Source organism: Pelophylax lessonae (genome assembly GCF_965119305.1).
Source record: "Pelophylax lessonae genome assembly, chromosome: 5".
Lineage (NCBI taxonomy): Eukaryota > Metazoa > Chordata > Amphibia > Anura > Ranidae > Pelophylax > Pelophylax lessonae.
Genome location: NC_138772.1, coordinates 414,657,480 through 414,682,909, shown reverse-complemented (window position 1 = coordinate 414,682,909; position 25,430 = coordinate 414,657,480). Strand labels below are relative to the sequence as shown.

Here is a 25,430-nt window from a genome sequence, read left to right as displayed (position 1 = left end):
GATTTCCCTTGGATTCCTGTTCTGGAGACAAAAAACAGAAAGCGCAAGGGTCTCCACAAAGTAAGAAGAAATCTCCTCTCGGACATTTGCCACCTAAAGAGTGTCTAAATTGATATATTTACCTTCGACTCCAGTTCTGGTGACAATTGTAACATTTTGGACTTTGCATTACTTTCTGTCCTGGGAACAATGTTCAGTAGGACAAATAGTGAAGCTACAGTGCCTTGAAAAAGTATTCATACCCCTTGATATTTTCCACATTTTGTCATGTTCCAACCAAAAACCTAAATGTATATTATTGGAATTTTATGTGATAGATCAACACAAAGTGGCACATAATTGTGAAGTGGAAGGAAAATGATAAATGGTTTTCAAAATGATTTACAAATAAATATCTGAAAAGTGTGGCGTGCATTTGTATTCAGACCCCCTGAGTCAATACTTTGTAGAACCACCTATCGCTGCATTTACAGCTGAAGGTCTTTTTGGGGACGTCTCTTCCAGCTTTTCACATCTAGGAGAGTGACATTTTGCCCATTCTTCTTTGCAAAGTAGCTAAAGCTCTGTCAGATTGGATGGAGAGCGTCTGTGAACAGCAATTTTCATGTCTTGCCACAGATTTGTTAATTGGATTTAGGCCTGAACTTTGACTGGGCCATTCTAACACATGAATATGCTTTGGTCCAAATCATTCCATTGTAGCTCTGGCTGTATGTTTAGGGCTGTAGTCCTGCTGGAAGGTGTACTGCCACCACCAGTCTTAAGTCTTTTGCAGATTCTTAACAGGTTTTCTTCTAAGATTGCCCTGACTCCATCCATCTTCCCATCAACTCAGATTATTGCATGATCAGATCACCTGTTCTTGCTGAAGAAAAGCATTCCCACAATATAATGCTGCCACCACCATCATGTTTCACGGTGGGGATGGTGTATTTAGGGTGTTGTGTTCAGTGTTAGTTTTCCGCCACACATAGCGTTTTGCTTTTAGGCCAAAAAGTTCAATTTTAGTCTCATCTGACCAAAGCATCTTCATCCACGTTTGCTGTGTCCCCCACATGGTTTCTAACAAACGGCAAACGGGACTTCTTACGGCTTTCTTTCAACAATGGCTTTTTTCTTGCCACTCTTCCATAAAGACTAGATTTGTGGAATGCATGACTGATGGTTGTCCTGTTAACAGATTCTCCCACCTGAGCTGTGGATCTCTGCGGCTCCTCCAGAGTTACAGTACCATGGGCCTTTAGGCTGCTTCTCAGATTAATGTTCTCCTTGCCCGGCCTGTTCGTTTAGGTGGACGGTCATGTCTTGGTAGGTTTGCAGCTGTGCTATACTCTTTCCATTTTCGGATGATGGAATGAACAGTGCTCCGTGAGATGTTCAAAGCTTAGGATATTTTTTCATAACATAACTCTGCTTTAAACTTCTCCACAACTTTATGCCTGACCTGTCTGGTGTGTTATTTTGCCTTTATGATGTGGTTTGTTCACTAAGGTTCTCGAACATGCCTCTGAGGGCTTCACAGAACAGCTGTATTTATACGGAAAATATATATTACACACAAGTGGACTCTATTTACAAATTAAATTACTTCTGAAGGCAATTGGTTCCACTAGCGGATCAGTGTGAAAACAGCCTAATAGTTGTTAACCCTTTTATATATGCTAATATGCCATTGCAAAAGCTAATATGCCCAGTGTAAGGGATTCTCATACAACGACTTTCCTTTCCTCTTACAGCTTCTGCTGGCATTGCTCTCCATCTTAAGGCTGCTAAAAAGGTCCTAGGTGAAGTGCACTTGGCATCAAACCACCTGGGACAGGAGCTGGTGCTACAAAGGAAGCATCGGCTTATGTGGCTCCTGCCAGCTTGATGCACTCTAATGCTCTGGGATGGCGGGTCGGAAACCCCAAATCATGTTCAACAGGTTGCTGACCCCAGACATGCACTTCCCTGGTTTGAGTTTGAGGGCCACCAAGTGAGAACCCCTGTTGAATGTACTGTGGACTGGGAGAGGGGAGGGGCAGCATTCGGTACCAAACAAATGTGCTGCAAATACATATGCTGACAAAGAACATGCTGACAAGAGGAGAGGACAAAGTAAGCAGAGGGATTACTCCTTAGTCTGTTGTTGCCCCTTGACCGTCAAATCATAGATTAGAGAAAGAGAAGTGACCTTGTTGTATTGATAAAGCAGTGAACAGTCAAGTATCACACCTGAGTGTTTTGCATAGATGTGCAAATATCTGAATAGGCAGACAGAAATGCAAATCATTGGCAAGTAAAGCAGCCACCACATATATACTGGTTATCTTTTGTGCATTCAGGTTTGACTTTGTAGGTCATGCTGGCTTCTTGCAGTAAACCATACTAACTTATCTTCAAATTGTATTAAACCCAAAACAAAAATGTTCTATATCACAGTTTACCAATCTTTAAATGTGGTTGCTGCATTCGTTTTGTTATCTTCCCTATTTTCACCTTATGATCCAGTCAGTAACATACTTCCTGACTTAGGGTGTCTCCACTCCACTGGAAGGGCAACAGAGAAACCTTTGGACAGCAACACTGTCAATCTGGGGAGAGGGCCACATTATTGCACGAGTAGATATAGATGGACTTGAGTAACAAATTGAAGCCAAACTCCAGCTAACACTTTCTAAACAGTTACATCAACAGGTTTTTTTTTCTTTTGGGACAAAAGTTTTATATAAAAGAATAAAAGCTGATCATTGCAAACACCCCTGTCAGTGGTAATTGGTTTCTCTCAACCCCATAACTGGCACTACTGCTGGACAGCTTGGTCTGTTAAAGGAAGTTGAAAAATACCATACTTGCTGATCAGATTGCCAGGTGAGAGTAGAGGGAAAAAGGTTTAAAAACTAAGGCAGTCAACATATATAAGAACTGCAATATTTTATATTTTTGTTCATGATTTAATACCGCTTTAAAGTGGTAGCAAAGCATTTTTTGTATTTATACCTACAGGTAAGCCTATAATAAGACTTACCTGTATGTACAGTAAACATATCCTACACATGCACTGTTTAAGAGATATTTACTTTTGCAGCGCCAGTGATGTCACCAGCGCATGCACATGGTGCGCCTAATGGACCGTATGCATGGGAGTGGCATCATCTCGACTCGGTCAAGCAAACGTCCACTGCCAGCGAACCTAGAAGGAATACTGGGTAAAGATGGGAGCCATGTCAGCGGTGACAGAGCGCTCCTGGAGAGCTTAGTTTTCAGGTATTTCATAATGTGCTAGCATGCATTATGATTATTTGCAGGGAGAAGTTTTTTTTTTTTTTTTGGTGGTTTACGAACGCTTGAAGCGGGAGTACAAATTCCTAACTGTTTTGGGTGATTTTAACCTAGAAATATGTCCTTGCTGGTCATTAACTTTCACTAGGGCATGGTTATTCCATGTTAGGTGCTTCGTACTGTCAGTTTTTGTTTTGCTTTTTTTCCATTAATCAGTGTAGGTCTTTAGACATTTTTATCAGTCAGACTGTCAGTCTGCCTGTGCCAGTAACTAGGTTTTCACATTAGGATTGTATTAGGTTTTGTTTTATGTTAGAAATAATAAATATAAAACATAATAAATATACATAAATTACATTAAAGTTCCGTGACCTGTATAAAAGGGCTCATTCTGCAGTCTCATATCACAAAACCCTTTGCTGTAATTAAAATATCAAGAGAATACTCTACTAATAGAGGACACTAGTTACTGTAAAAAGTTATAAATATATATGTAAAAAACATGTATGAATTCATGATATTATACAATCTCCATTTATAAATAAAAAAAAATATAAACTTGTGCAAATAACCAGTCTTTAAATCTCCCAAAGTAATGTGCATCAAAAGTCAATAGTGATCTTCCACTTACAGATCTGCAACCTCCTCATTCATATTGTTCATCAAACTGCTTTTATTTTAAACAAAAACAATGTTCTTTAACTTTATTGTACCTGCTGTGAGAAACAAGATTTTGCAGATTGTTCTGTATAGCCAAATGAAGGACCTTCAAACACAGCAGTTGGCAGTTTGAGCGCCTCCCTAAGAAACAGGTCATATTTTCCATAAACCATTACCCCACTTGAGTCCGAGATCAAGGAGAAAATATCTGGAAGAGGATGAAACAGAACATGAATTACTTTATAAGCTAGTATTGTAATAATGTAGTAATGTAAGATTTATTATTAGAATATCAGTAGGAGGTAATATTGCACCAGAAAATTAATAAAACTAATTAGATAGAAGCAAAGTGAGAGTCATTCTTGTATGTCACGGACGTCATACATTTAGTAATAAAAAAATGGAAGTTGCCAGGGCCGTATTTTATTTTTAGCCCCCATAGGGACCTTGACCAACTGTTCCATGCTACCCCAAAGCTGTGCCTACTGAATGGTCTTGGCAGTCTTCTGGGACCTATGACGTGTCCAAGAAGACTGCAGGGAGGGAGGGGGAGAGAACTTCTGCTTGGATCACCTAGGCGGTCCAAGCGGAAGAGGGAGTGGGTACCTGTCAAAACCAGGTACCCGCCCCCCCAAAAAAATAAAACTGCATGCCAAATGTGGCTGGGAGGAGTACTTAAAGCAGAACTTCAGTTTTTGGGTGGAGCTCTTTTTTTTTTTTTTTTGCAGAATCGTTTGTCCAGTTCTGAAGACCTCACTTACAAAAAAGATATTGAAAAGATAGAACAGGTCCAGAGACAGGTAACAAAAATGGTGAAAGGTCTGGGGGATAAAACATATCGAGAGAGACTTCTGGAAATGAATATGTACAGTCTGGAGGAAAGAAGAGAAAGGGGAGACATGACTAAAACCTTTACATACATCAAGGGAGTGAATAGGATTCAGGAGGGCAGTTTTTTCAATATGAAACCAAAATAAGGATCACGGGGACCTCAAACTAACTGGAGGAAAGTTCAAAACTAATTTTAGAAAGTATTATTTTACTGAAAGGATAGCTCATGCTTGGAAAAAAAAAAAAAAAAAAAAACTTTCAGCAGAGGTAGTGAGACCGTCAACAGTATATGGCTTCAAACATGGTTGGGACAAACCTAGATCTATACAGAGACAAAAAGGTTAATGAAAAAAAAAGAAAAAATAAGAAACTACTAATACTACTACTCTGTCTTTTTTCTGCCATCACTTTTCTACATATTTAATGTATTTAATGACATCCCTATAGTGTACAAAGGTTTGCAAACTGCAGTGAATAATTAGTAGTTTACAAACTTCTATATGGCTGTTTGCCACTGAATTGAATTTTTGCATACTACTTTACAATTAGTACTTTATAAAACAAACAAACAAAAAAAAAAGAAAAAAAAAAACAACCTAATGTTATACTCACATCTAAGCTTGTCCATTATTTTCCCTCCACACAGTGTGGCCGAAGCCATTTTGACAGCGAAGACTGTTATTTTACCATGTCCTTCTCTAGGAGTTACAAATGAATAGAACATTCAGTTATAATGATAAACAATTGTATTCATGGAAAATACCAAAAAGACAGTTCTCCAATGGTAATAAAGCATCATTTTCTAATTATTTCTGCTAAACGGACAACAGATGCAAATGATTTAAATGACATCCTTTTTGATATTCTGAGCCTTGGTAACTTGGTTAGATAGCATTACATGTGAAAAAACATCATAAATGTTAAATATAAAAATTCTGTTAAGTAGGATTTTTTTTTTCTTTTTACAGAGTTCTCAATTTAGCAGCCATTTCTGCTTGTACATGGGTACAAGGGGTTCTTTATGGGGAGGACCAAAGGATCAATACTACATTCCATTCATCACTTTTTGAAAAATGTTTTGACATGACCAATGCAAAAAGTCTTTTAAAATTAAAAAAAAAAATAAAGGGGGAGAGTCTCTCATGATGATCCCACCTCTGGGGTTCAAGAGTGTTTTGGGAAACACCGCAAAGGAAATAGCGCCCTAGGATCCTACAGGTATCATTTACATAACCAAATTAGCTTTACTGAAGGGGAGAGAAGACAATATGAATTCCAACCCACTTATTCAACAGAGTGCATTTGACCAAGTGCCTAGGTATTGGGACCTGTGACTAGCACCGTGGAACCCCAGAGTGTATTTTTTTTTTTTCAGTTGAATGGGTAAAGGCTGAATTATTGGCCTTTGGTATACCGTGAGAGAATTTATAACAGCATGCTTACACCAAACTGTATAGAAGTCACAGTAAAACAAAGTTAATGGTACAGAGGCAGTAGACTCCATCATAATATCATTTAACCTACATCAGCAGACATGTTTTAAAGGCTAATGTGTATATTTATTAAAAAAATAAAACCCACAGGTGCAATACAAACACTTGAAAAACACACTTACGGATCATAAGCAGCCAACAGAAAATTTAACAACAGGCTGATGGACTGTTCCACGTTGATCTGGTGAGTGGTCGGCATTCTCTTATTGAGTTGGTAAAATATCGTTGATAACACAGCTTCCAACCGTGCCACATTCAGCTCAACGTTGGGGTCAAGGTTGTTCAACGAGTTTTCCCGAAGGGCTTCTATAACGTTCCATATATCTACTAGGTGCACTGTGTGGAAACAGACACAGCAAGTCAGACAAGCAATAGTCCTTACATTCAACACTATAAGCTTTTGATTGGCTGCCATTATTTCTTGCCATTGTTATTAAGCTAAGAAAAGGGCAAACAATCTTACAATGCTAGCAATTACCGCGACAGTAATATATTACTGCATGTAATTTCTACTCCAGAAGCCCGCACAGCTTGCTCTATAGAATTTACAGCATAAAATGTCTCATTATGTGGAAACTTCCCATTCTAGTAATAGCAGTTACCAGACTCCTGCAATTGTGCTAAGTCAGTAAGAGATTTGCACTTATGAGACCAGAACAGAATAAGGGCCAAATGACAGACGAATTCTAACCTCAATGAGAGCACTTAAAGTTTTATGAACAGTTCTGTCTAGTTGGGGAAAAATTGAAACATTCTTTGTGCTGACACTGCTGTGAAAGTGGAACTATGGGCAAAATAATACATATGTGATTCAGTCTGTATCTACCATTAAACTGTAAAGCACAAAAACTGCAAACAAGCAGGATCTTTGTTGCAGAAGAGACATGCTATATCTCTTCTGCAATAACACAAACTTACCTGCCTATTCACAGCCTTCTTTAGAATGTACTATGGGTTGTGCATGTGCAGTCTAAAGGTACCGTACATTCTTGGCATGGTGTGCCTTGGTGCCGGGATGACTAAACTGCTGCGCTTGTGCATGTTTGAACTCCTGTAATGGAAACTTTTGCTGGATAGCTTCGTACACATGTTAATGTGGAGAAAGTATAAATAATAGAATGTGAAATAAAAGAAAAAATTCTTATACTGAATGGTCTTATTAAAGACATTAACCACATAGTTATGGGGGGAAAAAAGTTCTCCATAGTGGGACTTTATTTTTTATTTTTTTTAGGCACACAAAAATAGCGGTCTAGCTACAATATACAAGCCCATATCTTTCCTTTTTTATATCTTTTTTTAAATTTTTTTCAACAAAACAGTTGGAAGCAGACAAGAAGTTGAAATAAAGGCATTGAGACATCTGAAATGCAAATCCTAACATCTAATATACAGTAGTACATTGTGTGGAAACATTAGCATAATAAACATAACATTTGGGTTCCAATTTTTTGTAGTTGGTGTGTGATGTCAAAAAAGGGATATTCCTTGACTTCACCCAAACAATTTTTTTTTTTCAATTTTCAGATTCAGCTACATCTCTGGTCTAGGAGACCTTGTTGCCCAAAACGTTGCCTTTTACATTTTTTTTTTTCCCCTAGAAGTTAATAGGCAGTAGCACAAGGCCATCTGACTATTGATCCAAACACTGGAGAGAAGATTCTCAGATATCTATACAACACAAGTGAAGGCCCTTTTTGTGTAGGCTTGTTCTTGACAGCTACACAACACAACAAATCTATAATTTGAAATAATTGATGCTCCGTGAATGAAATTTACCTTTTCAAAGATTATCTTTTGGAGGTATAAGGCTTAAATCACAATAGTTGACTGTATTAGCCAGAGTATAAAACTGGCTGTTTTTTTCTCAGTTGGCTTAGTTTTACTTTTATTAAAGCAGAACTATAGGCAAAACTTATTTTTCATTTTGGATAGAGTAAGGGTAATAACTAGTGTCAGTTTATTTTTACCTATCTGTGTCCCATTGGGGAGATTTCCCTTCACTTTCTAACTCATAACCAAAACAGGAAGGGAGGGGAAATCCCTGCAAATTAAAAGAATCTCTAGAGGACCCCCAAATCACCAGAACTAATGTCCCAATTGGAAGATTTCCCCCTCTGTTACATTTCTGGGAACAACCCAAAATTTTGATTTTTTTTTAATTTCAATTTTAATGATAATGGTAAACAGAGAGGGTGAATCTCTCCAATAGGTCACAGACAGCAATACAAACTGACGGGTGTTTTAATCCATCTTCACTCTATCCAAAACTAAAAGAAAAAAATGTTCTGCCTTTAGTTGTACTTCAAACTCTTCCCTCCCCATCCATGGATGGCCTCTCAGAACCCAACCCGGGGTGTGCATCTAGAACGCTCTGACTATTGTGTCCTTTGGACAGAACTGATCACAGATTGAGGTAAAGGCCCAATCACAGCAGCCCTTTACCATGTGATCAGCTTTGTCTGTTCACAGCTGGTCACATGTAAACAGACTCCACGCTGTGTCTGTGTGAGGTCAGTACATTATTTACACTAATTATCAGTTCCCTGATCATCAATGCAGCCCCATCAGTGTAGATCAGTGCCGCCTATCAAAGCCCATTAGTGTCGCTTCACCAATGCCCATCAGTGCAGCCTCAACAGTACCCATCAATGCCACCTCATCAGTGCCCACCAGTGCTGCCTTGAGAGTGCCCATCATTACCGCTTTATCAGGGTTCATCAGTACAGCCTCCGCGCAAATCAGTAAAGAAGAAAAAATAAAACCCAGTGGTGATTAAATACCACCAAAAAGAAAAAGTGCATTTGTGTGAAAATAATCGATAAAAATGTAATATAAGTACAGTGTTGCACAACCGCGCAATTGTCATTCAAAGTGCGTAAGCACTTAAAGCTGAAAATTGGCCTTGGCAGAAAGGGGGTGAAAGTGCCGGGTATTAAAGAGGTTAAGGCTGCCAAGAGACAAATATAGTGGCTACCTTTATCAATCTCATGCTGTCTATGCTGATTTGCAGGTTGACAATGCTGCTGTCCAAGGAAGGCTATGCTGCTCCTTTGTAAATACAGTGGAGGAGTGAATGTAGCCACCACAAGACAGGAGGCGTGTTGCTTGCAGGTGCAAAAGGTAAAAATACAGGAAATATAAAGCCTAAAAATACAAAAACAAATAAAGCTGCCACATCTAAGGCAAGTTTCACACTATCGCAATTTTTCTGTGGTCACGTTCGCATGGGCAGCTGTACCTGCAGAGATGCAGGGAAATAGTGGCTTGTGCGGTTTCCAATGCGTGGGGATGCTAACATCAGCGCTTTTTGCTGCGGGTGCTGGAAAACAAGCAATTTACAAGCAGTCCTGCACCTGTGTAAGTGTGAACCTAACCTAAAAATGATCAAGCTATAATATATTAAATGGTTATTCTTTGGTTTAGATACACTTTAAGGCAGTACCATAGCAACAGATTTTGTTTCCTAAACAGTGACCGTTCAATATCCTGTTAAAATATGTCTGCATTCTCAAAAACAGGCCGTACATATTCAAATATCAAAACTAGTCAATGTTTAAAGCCAACCACAAAACCTTAAACGTTTCCCATTTTGGAGACTCAAAAATAGGCGCCAAGGGAATGAAGTAAAGTATAGAGATACAAATATTACTAGACACCTCAGCAGTTTAGACCTGCTTCCAAAGACATCTAAAACTGTTAAAATGATTCACTGTTTTCCAAGTTACTGGTGCAATTCTAGATGGACTTTCAACCCATGCAATATCAGTCTTATATAAATTTGCTGTCAAACCAGCAAAAACATTGGCAACTGTATAGTACAGTTTTTCCCCAAATAAGAAAAAAAAAATGTACCTACAAAAAGCATATTGCAAGGATTCTAACGGACCATTCTGTAGATTCCTGCAAAGTTCCTGTTCTTATTACAAATAACATTTTATAGACTTTTTTTAAACACAAATCTCTATAGAAGATAAAGCGAACAGCCAATATTTTTGTACAAGATAATACTGAAGCTTGTTAAAACTGTATTTCCTAATAGAGTCCAGAGTAGTATGCAGAAAACAAGAAGGAATTTATATTGTTCCCTTTTAATGCTCATTCTCTGAGTTTGCAGCGCAAACAATGTCAAATGATGTAGCAATAAAACACAGAATGGCATAGCATACCAGGATTTATCCTAGTTATGGAAAGAAGTGGTTTCTTATCAAAGCAAAAAGTGCTTTAGGCCTCATGCACATGACCATACAGGGGCTGTACAGTGCGCAATGACAATCCCGGGATCTGCTGTTGGCACTATATAAATCCTGTATAATAAGAATATTGATTTTTGTGTGCAGTTTTAAACTTTTTCCTCCAGCCCTGGTCTCTGAAATGCGTTGGCTATCCTTTGCCCTGCTTGTTGTAACCAGTTGAACAATAAAAACTTTAGACTCCTAGGCATTTTTCATTTGGTGTTCTCTTTGACCTATTACACTAAAAAATGTATTTATATAACAGCTGTGATTTCAAGTATGATAGGAAAAGGGGAAGGCAGTATCTATACCCACTTTTCCTCATGGGAGAAGTGGCGGGAAGGGAGGTTTCAAGTTTCCCCCTTGGCGCAGTAAGGCGTGATCATTTCTATATCCCTTCCTTTTTTCCTCAGGGAAACAAGGGCAGGAAGAGCTGCCTGAGGCAGTGTAACGCTCCGGCGTTTATTTGTGTGGTGTGGATTTGCAGCTGCGGAAGTTACACTCAGTAGTCATGTAGAGATGTGTTGAACTACCATATCCAACTCTCAAGACTCATCATTGTGTATCAGCCTGTCTCAGCAAGCACATACACAAACACAGACACTCATTAAAGATGTTCCTGGAGTGATATGTTTATATGTGAAAGCATAGAGGTGATACTGAGGGGACAGGCGTGGATAGTGATAGCAATGGTAAGAGGTAACAGATGGTGATAGTAAGCACTTAGGATAGCAATCATGTACAGGTAACAGGTGGTAGTGAAGAGCAGATGAAGTGTACAGGAGATGCTAGGCTAGTGCAGTGACAAGATGGTAATAGGCTCAAGAGCTTGCAATCTAAGTAGCGGTGCAGATGTTAGATGTAACAGTGTAGTTCTTAGAGTAGCAATTGTCTTTTAGTAAGCAGAGTAGTAGTGAAAGTAGATTAGTAAGGTATTCCCCTGTGGGGTACTTATCACTGGTAGGTTTGTAAGGAGAGGGTTCCGGCGGTGAGGTAATGATCTTGTAGCGAGATACAAGATGTTGTAGCAAGTCTTCGGTCAATCCAGGTATTAGGGAATAGCTGGAGGATTCGGCAGCGTTAGGTAATGCTGTAGCAAGCGGTTTGCACGAACACATGTGAGTGAATGCCGGCGGTTGAAATAGCCGCTCAGAGCGGCACTCACTGATGAGGTCATGGAATTTAAAGGGACAGGTACTAGATGCGTTCCACCTATCTATATGGTGGAACGTAATGTACAAATAATAGGCTGGAAGGGTACCGCAGGTACCAGGATCTTACAGGCAGTCAAGTGTAGGCTGAGGAGGTCACGTGCATTGGCAGATGACTGTACTCACCTGCAGGGACACGTGACTTCTGGGGACGATTCTAGAATAGCCTGGGGGCCTATAAAAGAGGGTTCCGTTTTTAGTAGGGCTCATTCGTCTTCAGAAGGTGGTGTTCCCCATCCCTCCCTCCCTGTATGTCGCGACTATTATTATGTGGTGGGTCACCTTTGTGGTATGCAAAGGGGGAAAATTGGTGTGTATCCTTTTTTGAGTTGGTAGTTATGAAATTATGCTGATGGATTTACTGATACAGCCTGAGCCGTAGTGGCTAGGTTGTTTAAGTGTTTCAATGTTGATGTTTTAACGAGAATAAAATTTTAAACCAATAATAAACAGCCGCGGCTAATTATTTCCAAAAAGTACGGTGTGTCTGCATTATTTATTTATTTAATTACCTTTACATAGATTATCCCCCCTTCAATCCATAATGAATGATGCTGCAAGACTTATCCACCTTACCAACCGTTCAGTGTCCTCCACCCCTCTCTGCCAATCCCTTCACTGGCTTCCACTCACCCAACGAATAAAATTCAAAGTGCTAACAATAGTTTACAATGCCATCCACAACTCTGCCCCCAGCTACATCACTAACCGGATCTCAAAATATCAACCAAGCCACTCTCTTCAGTCCTCCCAAGACCTCCTGCTCTCTAGCTCCCTTATCACCTCTTCCCATGCTTGCCTCCAGGATTTCTCCAGAGCTTCTCCCATTCTTTGGAACTCTCTACCCCAATCTGTCCGACTGTCCCCTAATCTATCCATCTTTAGACGATCCCTGAAAACCCTTCTCTTTAAAGAAGCCTATCCGGCTACTAACAAAGACACTGTTTCACTTTTTCCATCAGCTCATCCCCCACAGCTATTAACTTTTGTATCAATTGACCCTCCCTTTTAGATTGTAAGCTCTACGAGCAGGGCCCTCTGATTCCTCTTGTTTCAAATTGTATTGTAACTGTTATGTCTGCCTTCATTTTGTTAAGCACTGCGCAAACTGTTGGCGCTATATAAATCCTGTATAATAATAATAATATAATGCAAGATGTTATTGGCATAAGTAAAATTAAAGGTAAATTAAATAGAACTCCTGCCTACTATCCCATGTTCTTTACAGATAATGGAGTTACACTTTACTGAATATTTTCTGAAAGTCAGAGCGTGAAAGATTTCAGCACCGGCAAATAAGATAGCTATATTTCTTCTAAATTTGGCATTCACTTTACCTACATCAAACTAAGAATGAACAATAACTAGACAACATGAATACCTTTTCTGCCAATGGGATACTTTTATTGGATGCTGTGTTCTATAGACAATGTGCACACTTCCCACTTTATAGCAGCAGCTGCAATCTATAGAATAAAGGGGTCATGGGCTAATTATCCAATTTGACAAAATGCAATGTAGGAAGCTCATTACAGATAGGAAAAAAAATATATTTCCATTCTTTTAGTCACTGTGTGGGCAACACATTACATTTCAACACAGACACTTGGACCAGCATCAGCTGGAAATCACAACTGAAGCCCAAGATAACAGCTGCCATAGTCTTAATTACCCCCTATGTGTGTCTCTTCAGCCCCTCCCCCTCTCAAAGTAATGCTGTCTGACCATAGTAGTCTACATTTGCAGGCAGTTATTATTGTTATTATTTTTAGTGATATTATTATTAAACTGCAAATGTGAACATAGTTGTTTGAATGAAAACCAACCTAAGAACATGTATTAAATTGTGATTTTTAAAAAAATAATTCAGCCCTGTAACTGCCAAGTGTTAATGATACACTGCCAACTACACCAATAAATAGGAAACTCTTGTTAGCAGAGGTTTCAAGTACCCAGCCAGTATGAGACCAGAAGAACAAAATGCCCCTTTCAGTGCTCTTTGCTGTGATGAGGGGGTGGGGTTTAGGCCAGGCAGGACTGTAGAGCCCAGCCTGGCACAGACTTAACCCACCCCAATTTTTTCCATGGAGACTGCTGTCCACCCTATTAAGCACAAAATGATGTAAGGACTGTGTTCGCTTTGTACAGTTTGGCCAGGTAGAGCAAAAATACTTGCTAACCAGGATGTTCAGTTTATCAGCATGTCATAATCAGCTGTCTATTACAGGACTTTGATTTGTGTGTGGGGGGTAATGTGTTAATACTATTTTAGACTCTAGAACAGGGGTACTCAAATGTAAACTTGAAAGGTCCACTTACAAATTTTCCATTCAGTCCGAGGTCCGGAAAAGTGACCGTCAAATTCCAAATACAGAACGCCAACAACAAAAAAAGGCATTCCCCAAAACTTGCCCCATCCAATGCAGAGCGACCATTGTGCGTGCCCCCATTAATGCAGAGCGACCAGTGTGTGTGCCCCCATTAATGCAGAGTGACCATGTGCGTGCCCCCATTAATGCAGTGTGACCATGTGTGTGCCTCCATTAATGCAGAGCGACCAGTGTGTGTGCCCCCATTAATGCAGAGTGACCATGTGCGTGCCCCCATTAATGCAGAGCGACCATGTGTGTGCCCCTATTAATGGAGAGCGTGTCCCCATTAATGCAGAGCGACCATGTGCGTGCCCCCATTAATGCAGAGTGACCATGTGCGTGCCCCCATTAATGCAGAGCGACCATGTGCGTGCCCCTATTAACCACTTGCCGACTGCGCACAGTATATTTACTGCGGCAGTCGGCCCCGGCCAGGCAGAGTGACGTAGGTCTACGACGCTCGCCTGTCACTCCTTCTAGAGCCAATAGCGGGCGAGCGCGCGCCCGCCTCGTTCACGGAGGAGTGCGGGAGTGTGACTGGCGGACCCGATGTCCGCCGGTCACACTACGATCGCCGGTACAGCGGGAGAAAGACAGAGCGGCTTATGTAAACAAGCCGCCTGTCAGTTCTCCCTGTGTAAAAATGAAGATCAGACGGTTCTACTATGTAGAACCGTTGATCTTTGTTTTTACACCAATAGCAATGTCCCACTACAGTTAGAAGCACGCCCCTAGGACACACTTAACCCCTCCCTGTGCAATACAGTTAACCCCTTCCCTGCCAGTGTCATTTTTGCAGTAACAGTGCATATATATTGCACTGATTACTGCAGTAATGTCACTGGAACCCCCAAAAATGTCAGTCAAGGGTCCGATCTGTCCGCCGCAATGTCGCAGTACCGCAAAAAAAATCGCAGATCGCCGCCATTACTCGTTAAAAAAAAAAAACACCAAAAATGACAAAAATCTTTCCCTTTGTTAGTAAACGCGATAACTTTTGCGCAAACCAATCAAATTACGCTTTTTGCGATTTTTTTTACCAAACATAGGTAGCGTAAAACAAATTGTCCGAAAATGTTAAAAAATTTTGTATTTTACATTTTTTTGGGGGGGAATTTCATATAAAAAAAAGTGAAAAATATTGTTATTTTTGCAAAAATTACGCTCTTTTTTTGTTTATAGCGCATGATCAAAAAAAAAAAAAAAATCGCACAGGTGATCAAATACCACCAAAAGAAAGCTCTGTTTGTGGGAAAAAAAGGACGCGAAATTCGTTTAGGTACAGCGTCGCACGACCGCGCAATTGTCCGTTAAAGTCACGCAGTAAAAAAAAAAAAAATCGCAAAAAACCCCCTGGTCTTTTAGCAGGAAAATCCTCCGGTGGTAAAGTGGTTAATGCAGAGCGTGTCCCCATTAATGCAGAGCGAAAATGTGCGTGCCCCCATTAATACAGATTGAGCAGTGCGCGTGCCCCCATTGATGCAGAGCGACCATTGTGCGTGCCCCCATTAATGCAGAGCGACCATTGTGCGTGCCCCCATTAATGCAGAGCAACCATTGTGCCTGCCCCCCTTAATGCAGAGCGACCATTGTGCGTGCCCCCATTAATGCAGAGTGACCATTGTGCGTGCCCCCATTAAGGCAGATTGACCATTGTGCGTGCCCCCATTAATGCAGAGCGACCATGTGCGTGCCCCCATTAATGCAGAGCGACCATGTGCGTGCCCCCATTAATGCAGATTGACCAGTGTGCGTGCCCCCAATAATGCAGAGTGACCAGTGTGCGTGCCCCCATTAATGCAGAGCGACCTTGTGCGTGCCCCCAATAATGCAGAGTGACCAGTGTGCGTGCCCCCAATAATGCAGAGTGACCAGTGTGCGTGCCCCCAATATTGCAGATTGACCAGTGTGCGTGCCCCCAATAATGCAGAGTGACCAGTGTGTGCCCCCAATAATGCAGAGTGACCAGTGTGCGTGCCCCCAATAATGCAGAGTGATCAGTGTGTGCCCCCAATAATGCAGATTGACCAGTGTGTGTGCCCCCATTAATCTGGACCGCTGAAGCGGTCTGCTTCCTTCTGTCATCAGCGGGGGGGGGGGGGGGTAGAATTGAGAGGATCGGAGTGGCTGTGTTTTACACTTACAGCGCTGCATGATTACAAAAAGCCGAGTACAAGTTCTTACCCGGTGGAGAGGATGTCCTACAAAGTCCCGCCTCCTGGACACCGGCTCCTATGATAGACGTCACCAGTGTTCTGTCTATCATAGGTAAGAGCCGGCCCAGGAGGCGGGACTTTGTAGGACATCCTCTCCGCCGCAGAAGAACTTGTACTCGGCTTTTTGTAATCATGCAGTGCTGTAAGTGTAAAACACAGCCACTCCGATCCTCCCGATCCTATCAATTCTGCCCCCCGCTGAGACAGAAGGAAGCAGACCGCTTCGGCGGTCCAGATTTTAATCCGTGTGGGTCCGGAGGCGGCCCGGAGTCCGCCTATTGAGGACCCCGGCTCTAGAATATCTGGATAGGAATTAAATCGCTAAGACCAACTTTTGCAAAAAAAAATTAAAATACATCCACCAGTATTAATTCAAGAAAAAATGTGTATTATTTATAGTTACAGAAACTGCGATTATTAGATCGTGGATGCAATGCAGACTATTTCTCCAGCCGTGGGTTGGTTTTAAGGCTGGAGGAAGTATCAATGCTCTACCAGTGTGGTGTGAGTTCCTCGTCTCTGCTGGAAGCTGGATCTTGTAGTTTTTCATTCACAGATTCCTGTAAAGGAATAGGAATGTCCCCTACCAGCTCTACATGGAGAACAGAGCAATCAAAGACAGTTGATCGCTCAGTTCTCGGGTCCACTCTGAGCACAGAACGGTTACTGCTCTGCTCCTCCAGAACTCACTGGAGTGCCAGACTGTGGAGGGGGCGGGATCAGCTGGCTCAAACTCTCAGCAGCACATTGAGAGGCTGAGCCAGCTGCTGGTCAGGCATCAGGGCAGATACTGACAATATTGTCAAGATCCCTGCAGAGCCTGGACCAACTTTGACGTCTACCGACAACAGGCTTTGGCTGAATTTGAGTGATAAGAGTGCAGAACTAATTTTACTCCTGCAAACCACAGGAGTATTGCCAAAAAGCTTTGGCCATACTGCTCTTTTAATTTGAACTCTGGACAATGAGGGGCATCACACCAAGTCTTGGTACAGATGTATGCAGCCACATCTGAAAAAATACAAAGAAAACAACTAAAAAGCTAAATAACCTTTGAACAACAAATGGACATTAAAGGCTGCGTAGTATAAAGGTAACACATTTATATTAAAATATACATTTTTCATTACATAATTGAATTTAAAAAACTCATTTGGTTTAAAAGTACCACACAAAGTAATTACAATAATACTGCGTAATCATAAAACACCATACAGGTATCAAGCTAGTTATAAACGTTGATGCGGATATCCAAAAGTAAAATAATGTAATTTTATGATCTCATGTTGCATGCGCAGGAGTGCTGTCATCCTGCACAGGCCAATCAAGATGGTTGAAGACATTCAACCAGATGAAGCCGGGTAAAAGATGCTGATACCGTCAAAGCACTTCGTGAGCGTTGGATTGTTGGGACAGAAGTAAATATTGTTCCCTTTAGTTCCACTTTAAAGCCCAAATGAAGCCAATGCTTTTTAAGCAATTACAGTTACAGCAACAGTCTTCATTTTCTTTTGGAAAAAAGGTTTAAACCATATGAATGAAAAGCTGTCCATTGTAAGTGTTGTATGCTTTGTCTCAACTGTAATTGTCACTTTTGAAGGACAGCATGGCCTGTTACAAAAAGTGAAAAATACTCAAGCAGAATCAACAGTGGAACTAAACTTGGAACACAAAAACTGAGAGCAGGCAGCTGTTTAATGCAGTAGACCTGCTTGCAGTCTCGCTTCAGCTCCTCGAGTGTTCACAAAGGTTTTGGCCCCAGTGTTGGCCTTACGGCAAAAGGAGATTGCGGTACTAGGTTACCTGGATGATCTACTTCTGTTTGCAGAGTCTTCCTCGGCTCTAGAAGCTGACTTGGACGTTACGGTGCGAACTTTGCAGGAGTTCAGGTGGACAATGAATTTTCAGTGTCACACACCCTGCTCCAGCATACCAGTTTTGTTGCAAGCAGTGATAAGAAAACAAAAACAATCCTCATATCAGAGGGGCGGGTGCTGCGTCTGTCAATGGATTTCAGAGAAAAGGATTTTACGGTAAGTTCTTACAAAAATCCAGTTTTCTCTATCGTCCATTGACAGACGCAGATTTTATGCTTCTTAGACCATCAGGATGTCCAAAAGCAGTGTAGGCATGAGGGGTGGGAAGAACGCAAATCAATATAGTTAACGTAATCTCTAAAGGCTAAACTTGGCCAACTGGGTAACATGAAGCTCAACCAGGAACAACAGGAGCTCACCCATGCAGGTCCTCTTCAACACCCGATTGCAAGGACAGTGATCCCTCAAGGAGGGTGACCATATCAGTCTCTGAATCAGAGGACCTCACAGATGACGGTTAAGGCAGTGGCCGTTTTTGGCTATTAAACTTTTTCATCACAAAAATCGACCTTGGTTGCTAGGCATTCCAGTGCTTCTGAAATCGCGGCCAACGACTGCGATCCAGTAGGTGCGGTAGTTGCACTAAGGGGGTCTGAGGGTGAAATCACTGCCTGGGACTCCATAATTAATGCAACAGAAAAAAGGAGTACTGTTACTTTAAAAGCGCCGATTGTGGTCCCCACCGCCAATCACCGCGGTCTGCGGAGTCCCCCTTAAATATATACAGATAGCGGAGTGCGCAGGAATATGCCCACAGAGACCCCAGTACTTGCATGGCATGTGAAAGGTCATGCTGTCTGTGAAAGGTCATGCTGCCTGTGTAGCTCCATAGGGCTACACAAAAATGGCTGCCAATGCAAGTCAATGGGAAGCACAGGGAAAATGGCTGCCCCATTCAAGTAAATGGGAAAAATTTTCTATAGCCCACACAAAAGATGGCGGCTCCCATGGCGCGCTATGTGGTCAGGGGACCCCAATATGGAGGCCACAAGGAATCTACAACCAGACCCAGCAGGAAAAGGTACCATTTCCACCCCCTCCAGGACACCAGGTGCCGCTGCTATAGCGCCCCCGCAGGGGGCTGGAGAGGGGGGTAGGGCAAAAGGGCCAGGTATCCCGACAGGCCAGGAGAATCTTTTAGGAAGTACCAGGTCCCATTATCCCCAGGAGAGGGCCCACGCCCCCCCCAAGTCCACCAAGGGACAGGGGTGCTGCCAGCCGAGGGGTACGTTGCAACTCAGGGCGTTCCAGGTCATTGCGTCCCAGCAAAACATCCACTCGCAGGCTCGCCCCCATCCAAAAAGGGGCTCTGTCGTGGCAAGGCCAATTTCCGGACTATAACCTGCTCATGCTTATAGGCCAGGCTGGGAGACCTTAAGCATCTAGATTATCCAGTGCGAAACCTCAGCTGGCATTGCTTGTAGATCACCAGGAGGGATCCCCCTGAACACTAACTAGCAAAGTGAGTAAAGATAAATAAAACAAACTATTCTGAAAATAATAAAAAAAAAACTGAGACCGAAGTCCCAGCAGGAAACGTAGGTCCTACTCCTTCACTAGGCAGAAACAAACTGGTATGCTGGAGCAGGGTGTGTGGGTTTATGCCTATAGGGACAGCCCCGTAGGCGTGGTAAACTGTTATTTTCCTGCCTAGTACTACTACTGTAGGGGGCAGCATAACCCAATGGTCTAAGAAGCATAAGAGCTGCGTCTGTCAATGGACGATAGAGAAACATGGCCGCTGGACTGCACAAACATTGCCGCCGAAGTCAGGAATACAGTGACCACGGCAAAAGGGCGGCACTACATGGTGCTGCACGGGACCCTGGATCCCAGGGAAAAGTTCACAGACCCCAGGAGGGGACCCCCCACAGCACCCAGGTACTGACACTCCCTACAGGGGGCCGACAGCGACATCACCCACCGCTCCTCCAGCCCAGCACCATGCAGCCACCCTACACAATTTAACCCATGCCCCCAAAAGGGACGAGGGGAACAGGGGATAGATGAGGGCACCAACTTAGGGAGGAACCCCGAAATGGAGAAGGGGGAAACAAAAGGGTGAGGAAAGACACAGTAGGGGCCTACCATCCCTGGGGGGGGGGGGCACTACCACCCCAGCAATTCCGCAGGAAAGCAGGGGGGGGGGACACTACTCACCATATCACGGTCACCAGATGGGCTTCACTCCCAGCAGTCCACCGCACCTTGGAATCAGGGTGCTGCGGCCGGACTTTGCTAGTGACTATTGTCACCGTAAGGATCTAGGATATCCAGTACGTCACCCAGTCCAGCTGTTGATTGTAGTTCACACAGGAACAGTTTATTGTAGTTCACACAGGAACAAAAATAATAAAGAAAAAGTAAAAAATTTAATTTAAAATAGGTAAAAATGCCAGGACCACAGATCCCAGCAGAGAGCCAGGTCCTTATTCCTGACTAGGCAGAAAAAACTGAAGTCCTACAGCAAGAAGTGATGGTCTACCCTCTGGGACTGCCCCAGGGGCGTAACCAAAAAAGTTTCCGCCTAGACTTACTCAGAGAGAGGGAGCATAAGCCCAATGGTCTGAAGACTTGAAGCTGTGTCTGTCCGTGAATGAAAGAGAAATGTCATTTTTTCGTTCTAGTTTGTTTGAAACAGTGTTGGGAACATTAGCTAGATAAGGAAATGTACTGTGGCAGACATTTCATAGAGTTCTACTGTATATGAACCTTCCTTGCTGTCTGTATTGCAAACAGATGAAGGTGCTCACTAGGATGTGTAAATACATAAATTGTGCATGCAGTTAGCCAGAGGAACTAATCACTTTTCACCTTTCATAGGTAGGCATAATATTAAATGAGGACTGCTGATTAGTTGTAGTAGGTAACTACAATTCGCTCTTTAATGTATCAATTGGTTTTAAACTCTTATTCAACAAATGGAAAATAAAAATGTATTTTTGCTCACACAAACAAATAAGATTTAGATTTAATTTCCCAGGAAAATAAAAGCTGGTAGTTACAGGCAAATATTCTCCACCTTCAGGTACACATACATATAAGTAACTTTGAAACAATAGAGTAACTTTAGAGATGGCAAGAAGATGGAAGATAGAAAATATAATGACTATCTTGACTATCATGTATTACAATCTAATTGCAGAAAAAGCAAGTTGAACATGTCCTACATAACCTACTGAAATGAAGAGAGGTATAGATTTCAGCAGTTGCTATGTGTAAGAGCTCGTTATACAAGACTATCATGTAGAACAAGCTAATTGAAGAAAATGCGAGTAAATGTGTAATGCATAACCTACTGGAACAGAGAGGGTTTTAGATTTCAGCAGTTGCTGACAATCTTCAGCTCATATAAATAAGTCTAAGGAATGTGAATGATTTTGTGATTCATTATATCAAATGCAGATTATCATACACCTGCAGTAAAGGTTCCCGTAAATCGCACACAATGAAAGGTGTTAGCTCATGAAACATAAGGTCACAGAGCAGCGGTTTATACTGTGCATGGTTAGCATAATAATCACATCTGATCATCCCACTCCTTGCACCGTACCTCTGAAGAAGAACACTCAGGAGACTAATGAAGGGCACTGTGTGATGTAATGACACTAACTGGAAGCATCAGTGATTCATCAAGGCTGCCCAACACTGCTCTATCTGGATGAAGAGTGCAAATTAACACGTTACAGTGGTGCTGAAAATCTGAATACCTCCTGCAGGGTCCAAATCAATCATTTAACTGAAAATATGCTTTTACACAAGATACACTATCCTAACAAGCTAATAGACCAACAATAGAAATGATTAAAGGACTGCTGCATTTCATTTTCTTGTTCGACCACTAGATGTCTCCATGCATGCTTCTGTAAGACAGAAAATACTATTTCGTCTTTTCCCAAAATATAACCAGTCAGATGACCATGAGATGAGCTGAAAGCAACTACCATCAATTCAAAAGATAAGTCTATTTCTTATTTTGGTATTGCAAGCAGAGCCATGCAACAATTCTTGTTCTGTGCACAGTTGGCCCAGGAGGGAAAAATAAAATATTTGCATGGCTCTGCCTGCTATGCTAAAATTCATTTTTTTTTTTTCAGAAAGTGTGAAGTAGAAAGGTAGACTGGTTTATTACTGAACTTTCTGCACATCTATACAGATATCAAAACAAAGAATGCTATGAACTCACACATTATTATTAGCCAAAGGAGTGCAAAGCTGTACAATATATGAAGCCAATTTTCACAGGTTACTTTTCACTTGATTTTACAGGATTGCGACTATATAAACTGAAACCAAAATAAGGCACTAAGTGCCGGTTCACACTATAGCGTGTGCAGCGATCGCATGTAATATCGGAGCGCACTGCTCCTTCATTACATGCGATCGGACGTGCGGATGCAAATTCAGCCATACACTTTGTATGGCTGAAATTCGCATTGCACCTGCACTAAAGACGCACATGACTCTTTTTTCCAGCCGCATCAGGATCGGATCGCACAGTGGTTCACTCTTGTGCGATCCGATCCTGTGCGAACTGTATGATCGCACTGCGATATGCGATCAAACTGGGGGTGTCGTTAACATTTAATTGACACCTCCTGCGTATCGCATATGGCAGTGTGAACTGCCAGATGTGCGTTTGCGATGCGGGAACAGGCTGCGAATTCGCAGCCTTCCCGCATCGTACAAGTGTGACCCGGCACTGAAGGCAGAACACTGAATTTTAGATTTTGCGCTTTTTTGATATACAGAGATCATTAAACAAAAACAATTAAAATCTATAGTAATGTAGCACTACTACCTTGGGAGCTGCTGGTTACAGGTTACCCTGGGTTACCTTTAGCAATGACATGACAGTTCAACATTTCCCAAGTGTTTTAGCTCAGTCAGGAAACAGCTTTGGTTTTTGCGTTTTTATTTAGAACTTGGATAGGAGAAGGGAATGAGTGGGATACTCCAAATTTATACACTATGCACAATAGGCTGATAATGCTGATTAATGCTGAGTAACACTGAATAACACTAGTCACCGCTAGGCCGCTTCTTCAGTTTGTCACAAACTGACACAGAACTGAATGAACTTTCTCAGGTAAACTGTATCCTGAGGTAAACTGGACTGTACTGCAGAACAACTTCAGGGCCCGTCCTGGAACCCCCTTTTGGTCCTAATCTTCAGGGTCAACTACACGGCACCCCCTTTTACTGTTACACTCCTGGTGTGAGATAGCTCCTTGATTCCATGACTTCTCTGGAGCGGTCCCCTCTCCTAGGCAGACCCTTAGGCAGATCTCCTGGTACTCATGATACGGTTTTTCACAAGAGGATTCTGCCAGCAGCTCCACTTGTCAGCACTCTGGATCCTCTGCAGCTCAGCTCCACACCTGGTTCAATAGGCCGACTGCCTGAACCACCTTCCTTCCTTACACCTGCAGGAGGAGAGACCAGCCATCTGCCTCCTCCTGGGACTCTGCTTCCCACCAAAGACACCCTGTCACATGCTCCCTCTGGATTTATAGCCAATCCCAGGATGCATTGCAGCAATGCCCACCCATTGAGACAGCCATAAACCCTAGTGTGCTACTAGTTAGGTTTCCTCCACTGTCCAACAAGCTCCCTTATTGGATACAGTGGGGAGACTCCCTTAGACCCAATAAATCCCACCTGGAAACATGTGAAAGGCTAAACTAACAGATCAGGCTCTCCTGATAAGCAGGCAAGAGCCACCAAATGTGTTTTCCTAGCACCTACCTAGGTGGGTGCTACAGTAAGACAGATGCCAGCATATTAGTTCAACCAGAAAGCATCTTTTGAGTCCTCTTGTCAAGTCCTGCACCCAGTAAATATTGGTGCTCTCCCATTTACCCTGCACCTTCAGACACCAGTCTTATGTTAAAATAGATTTGTATTTAGCTGCAAAAACAAGTACAATAATTATTTTTGTTTTAAGGGCATTGTAAGCTGGGGAACAGGTAGCAGGTACAAAGCTCCCTGGGATGAGCAGTCTTTCAGGCACAGATACCAAAATCCCATGAGGTAGTGTCAAAACAGTGCATTGTTTATTGGTGCTATATACAAGTCCATATATATACATGCTGTAAAGTGTTTTAAGGAAAAAACAAGCAGGAGAAATAATAACCAAACAAAAACCTAGCCATGTCCAGACACTTGCTATAAACAGAGCAGGCCCTCTCTAACAGGCTGAGCAAGCCTACAAGCTTGCCAGCTTCCACATCCACAGCCTTACAGCTTGACAGTTTTACCAACCTCCTGCTCTCCTAGACAACCATTGTCTGATTTCCCCGGGTGAGAGCACTGGCTGTTTCTCAGTGGGTTTAAATTGGCCTGGGGGAGAGGACCAAGATCCGAACTGGATCATGGATCAGAGATCCCTAAAGGTGTATGAAAGGTGCCTTGAGAGATGTATAATCCCCAAACAGGACTTTTTCTGTCTCTCTCTGGGACGCTCTGCTACAGCATTATAAACCTTCCTACTTGCACCTTGTTTTTTTACCTGCATATGATGTGCACAGATCATCTAGTTTTGTAGTGTCATTTGTTGGCTTGTACCCACAGCCTATAGTGGAGTAAATTTTCAAGTTCCTGTATCAGCAGTATCTGTTTGAGTTCAAACATGAGGCATGCCGCATGGACTGCACAAGTTAATGCATGACCTCTCTCTGTAGTCTAAGAACTGAAATTTCCTGTGAAAAAACTATATATCCCACAATACCTGGGTCTCAGTCTAGTACTGATGCAGATGAGAGCTAAGTAGTAATTAGATTGGATAGAGACAAATGCGCAGAGCAATTAACAGAAAGGCCACCAAGCAGTCTGTCATCACATTAGCACTCCCACATTTGTGATACAACACAGGAAACGGTGAACTGAACACAATGTGCCTCAGAACAAAAAGATGCCTGTCCTTTTAACGAATGGGAACAAGCTTGGTGAATGACAACTGGACAGTGCTAACCACAACCACAATTGAGTGGGCTGAAAGTCGCACAGGAACGTGGATTGCATTTCTTTTTTTTTTTTTATAAATTCGTTTATTGAAACAAAAAAAAGGAAAATAGGCATATAACAAGCCAACAGATTAGACATAGTAAGCAGTGATAGTGCAGCGGTAAGATGTACAGCTCTTGGTGGACATAGACAGTATGGAATAACAGAATAACAGCATAGTGTAACTTGGGGGCGGATATCCCCCGATAATCAAACCCAAGCATTCCGACCCCCCAGAACCCATCTCAGTGAGAAATATGGCATCAAGA

General features: G+C 42.1%; 1 protein-coding gene across 13 annotated transcripts in view; it reads right to left on the bottom strand.

Moving 5' to 3' along the window:
* The window catches only part of DTNA (dystrobrevin alpha), a 366,042-nt gene that overhangs the window by 116,685 nt on the left and 223,927 nt on the right, over positions 1–25,430 (bottom strand). For all 13 annotated transcript variants that reach the window (XM_082258701.1, XM_082258699.1, XM_082258694.1 and 10 more), the window contains exons 4-6: positions 6,368–6,581; positions 5,365–5,450; positions 3,975–4,129 (exon numbers count right to left, since the gene is read on the bottom strand). In XM_082258701.1, the coding sequence (XP_082114827.1) occupies positions 3,975–4,129; positions 5,365–5,450; positions 6,368–6,581 (455 nt within the window). The remainder of the gene's footprint in view (positions 1–3,974; positions 4,130–5,364; positions 5,451–6,367; positions 6,582–25,430) is intronic.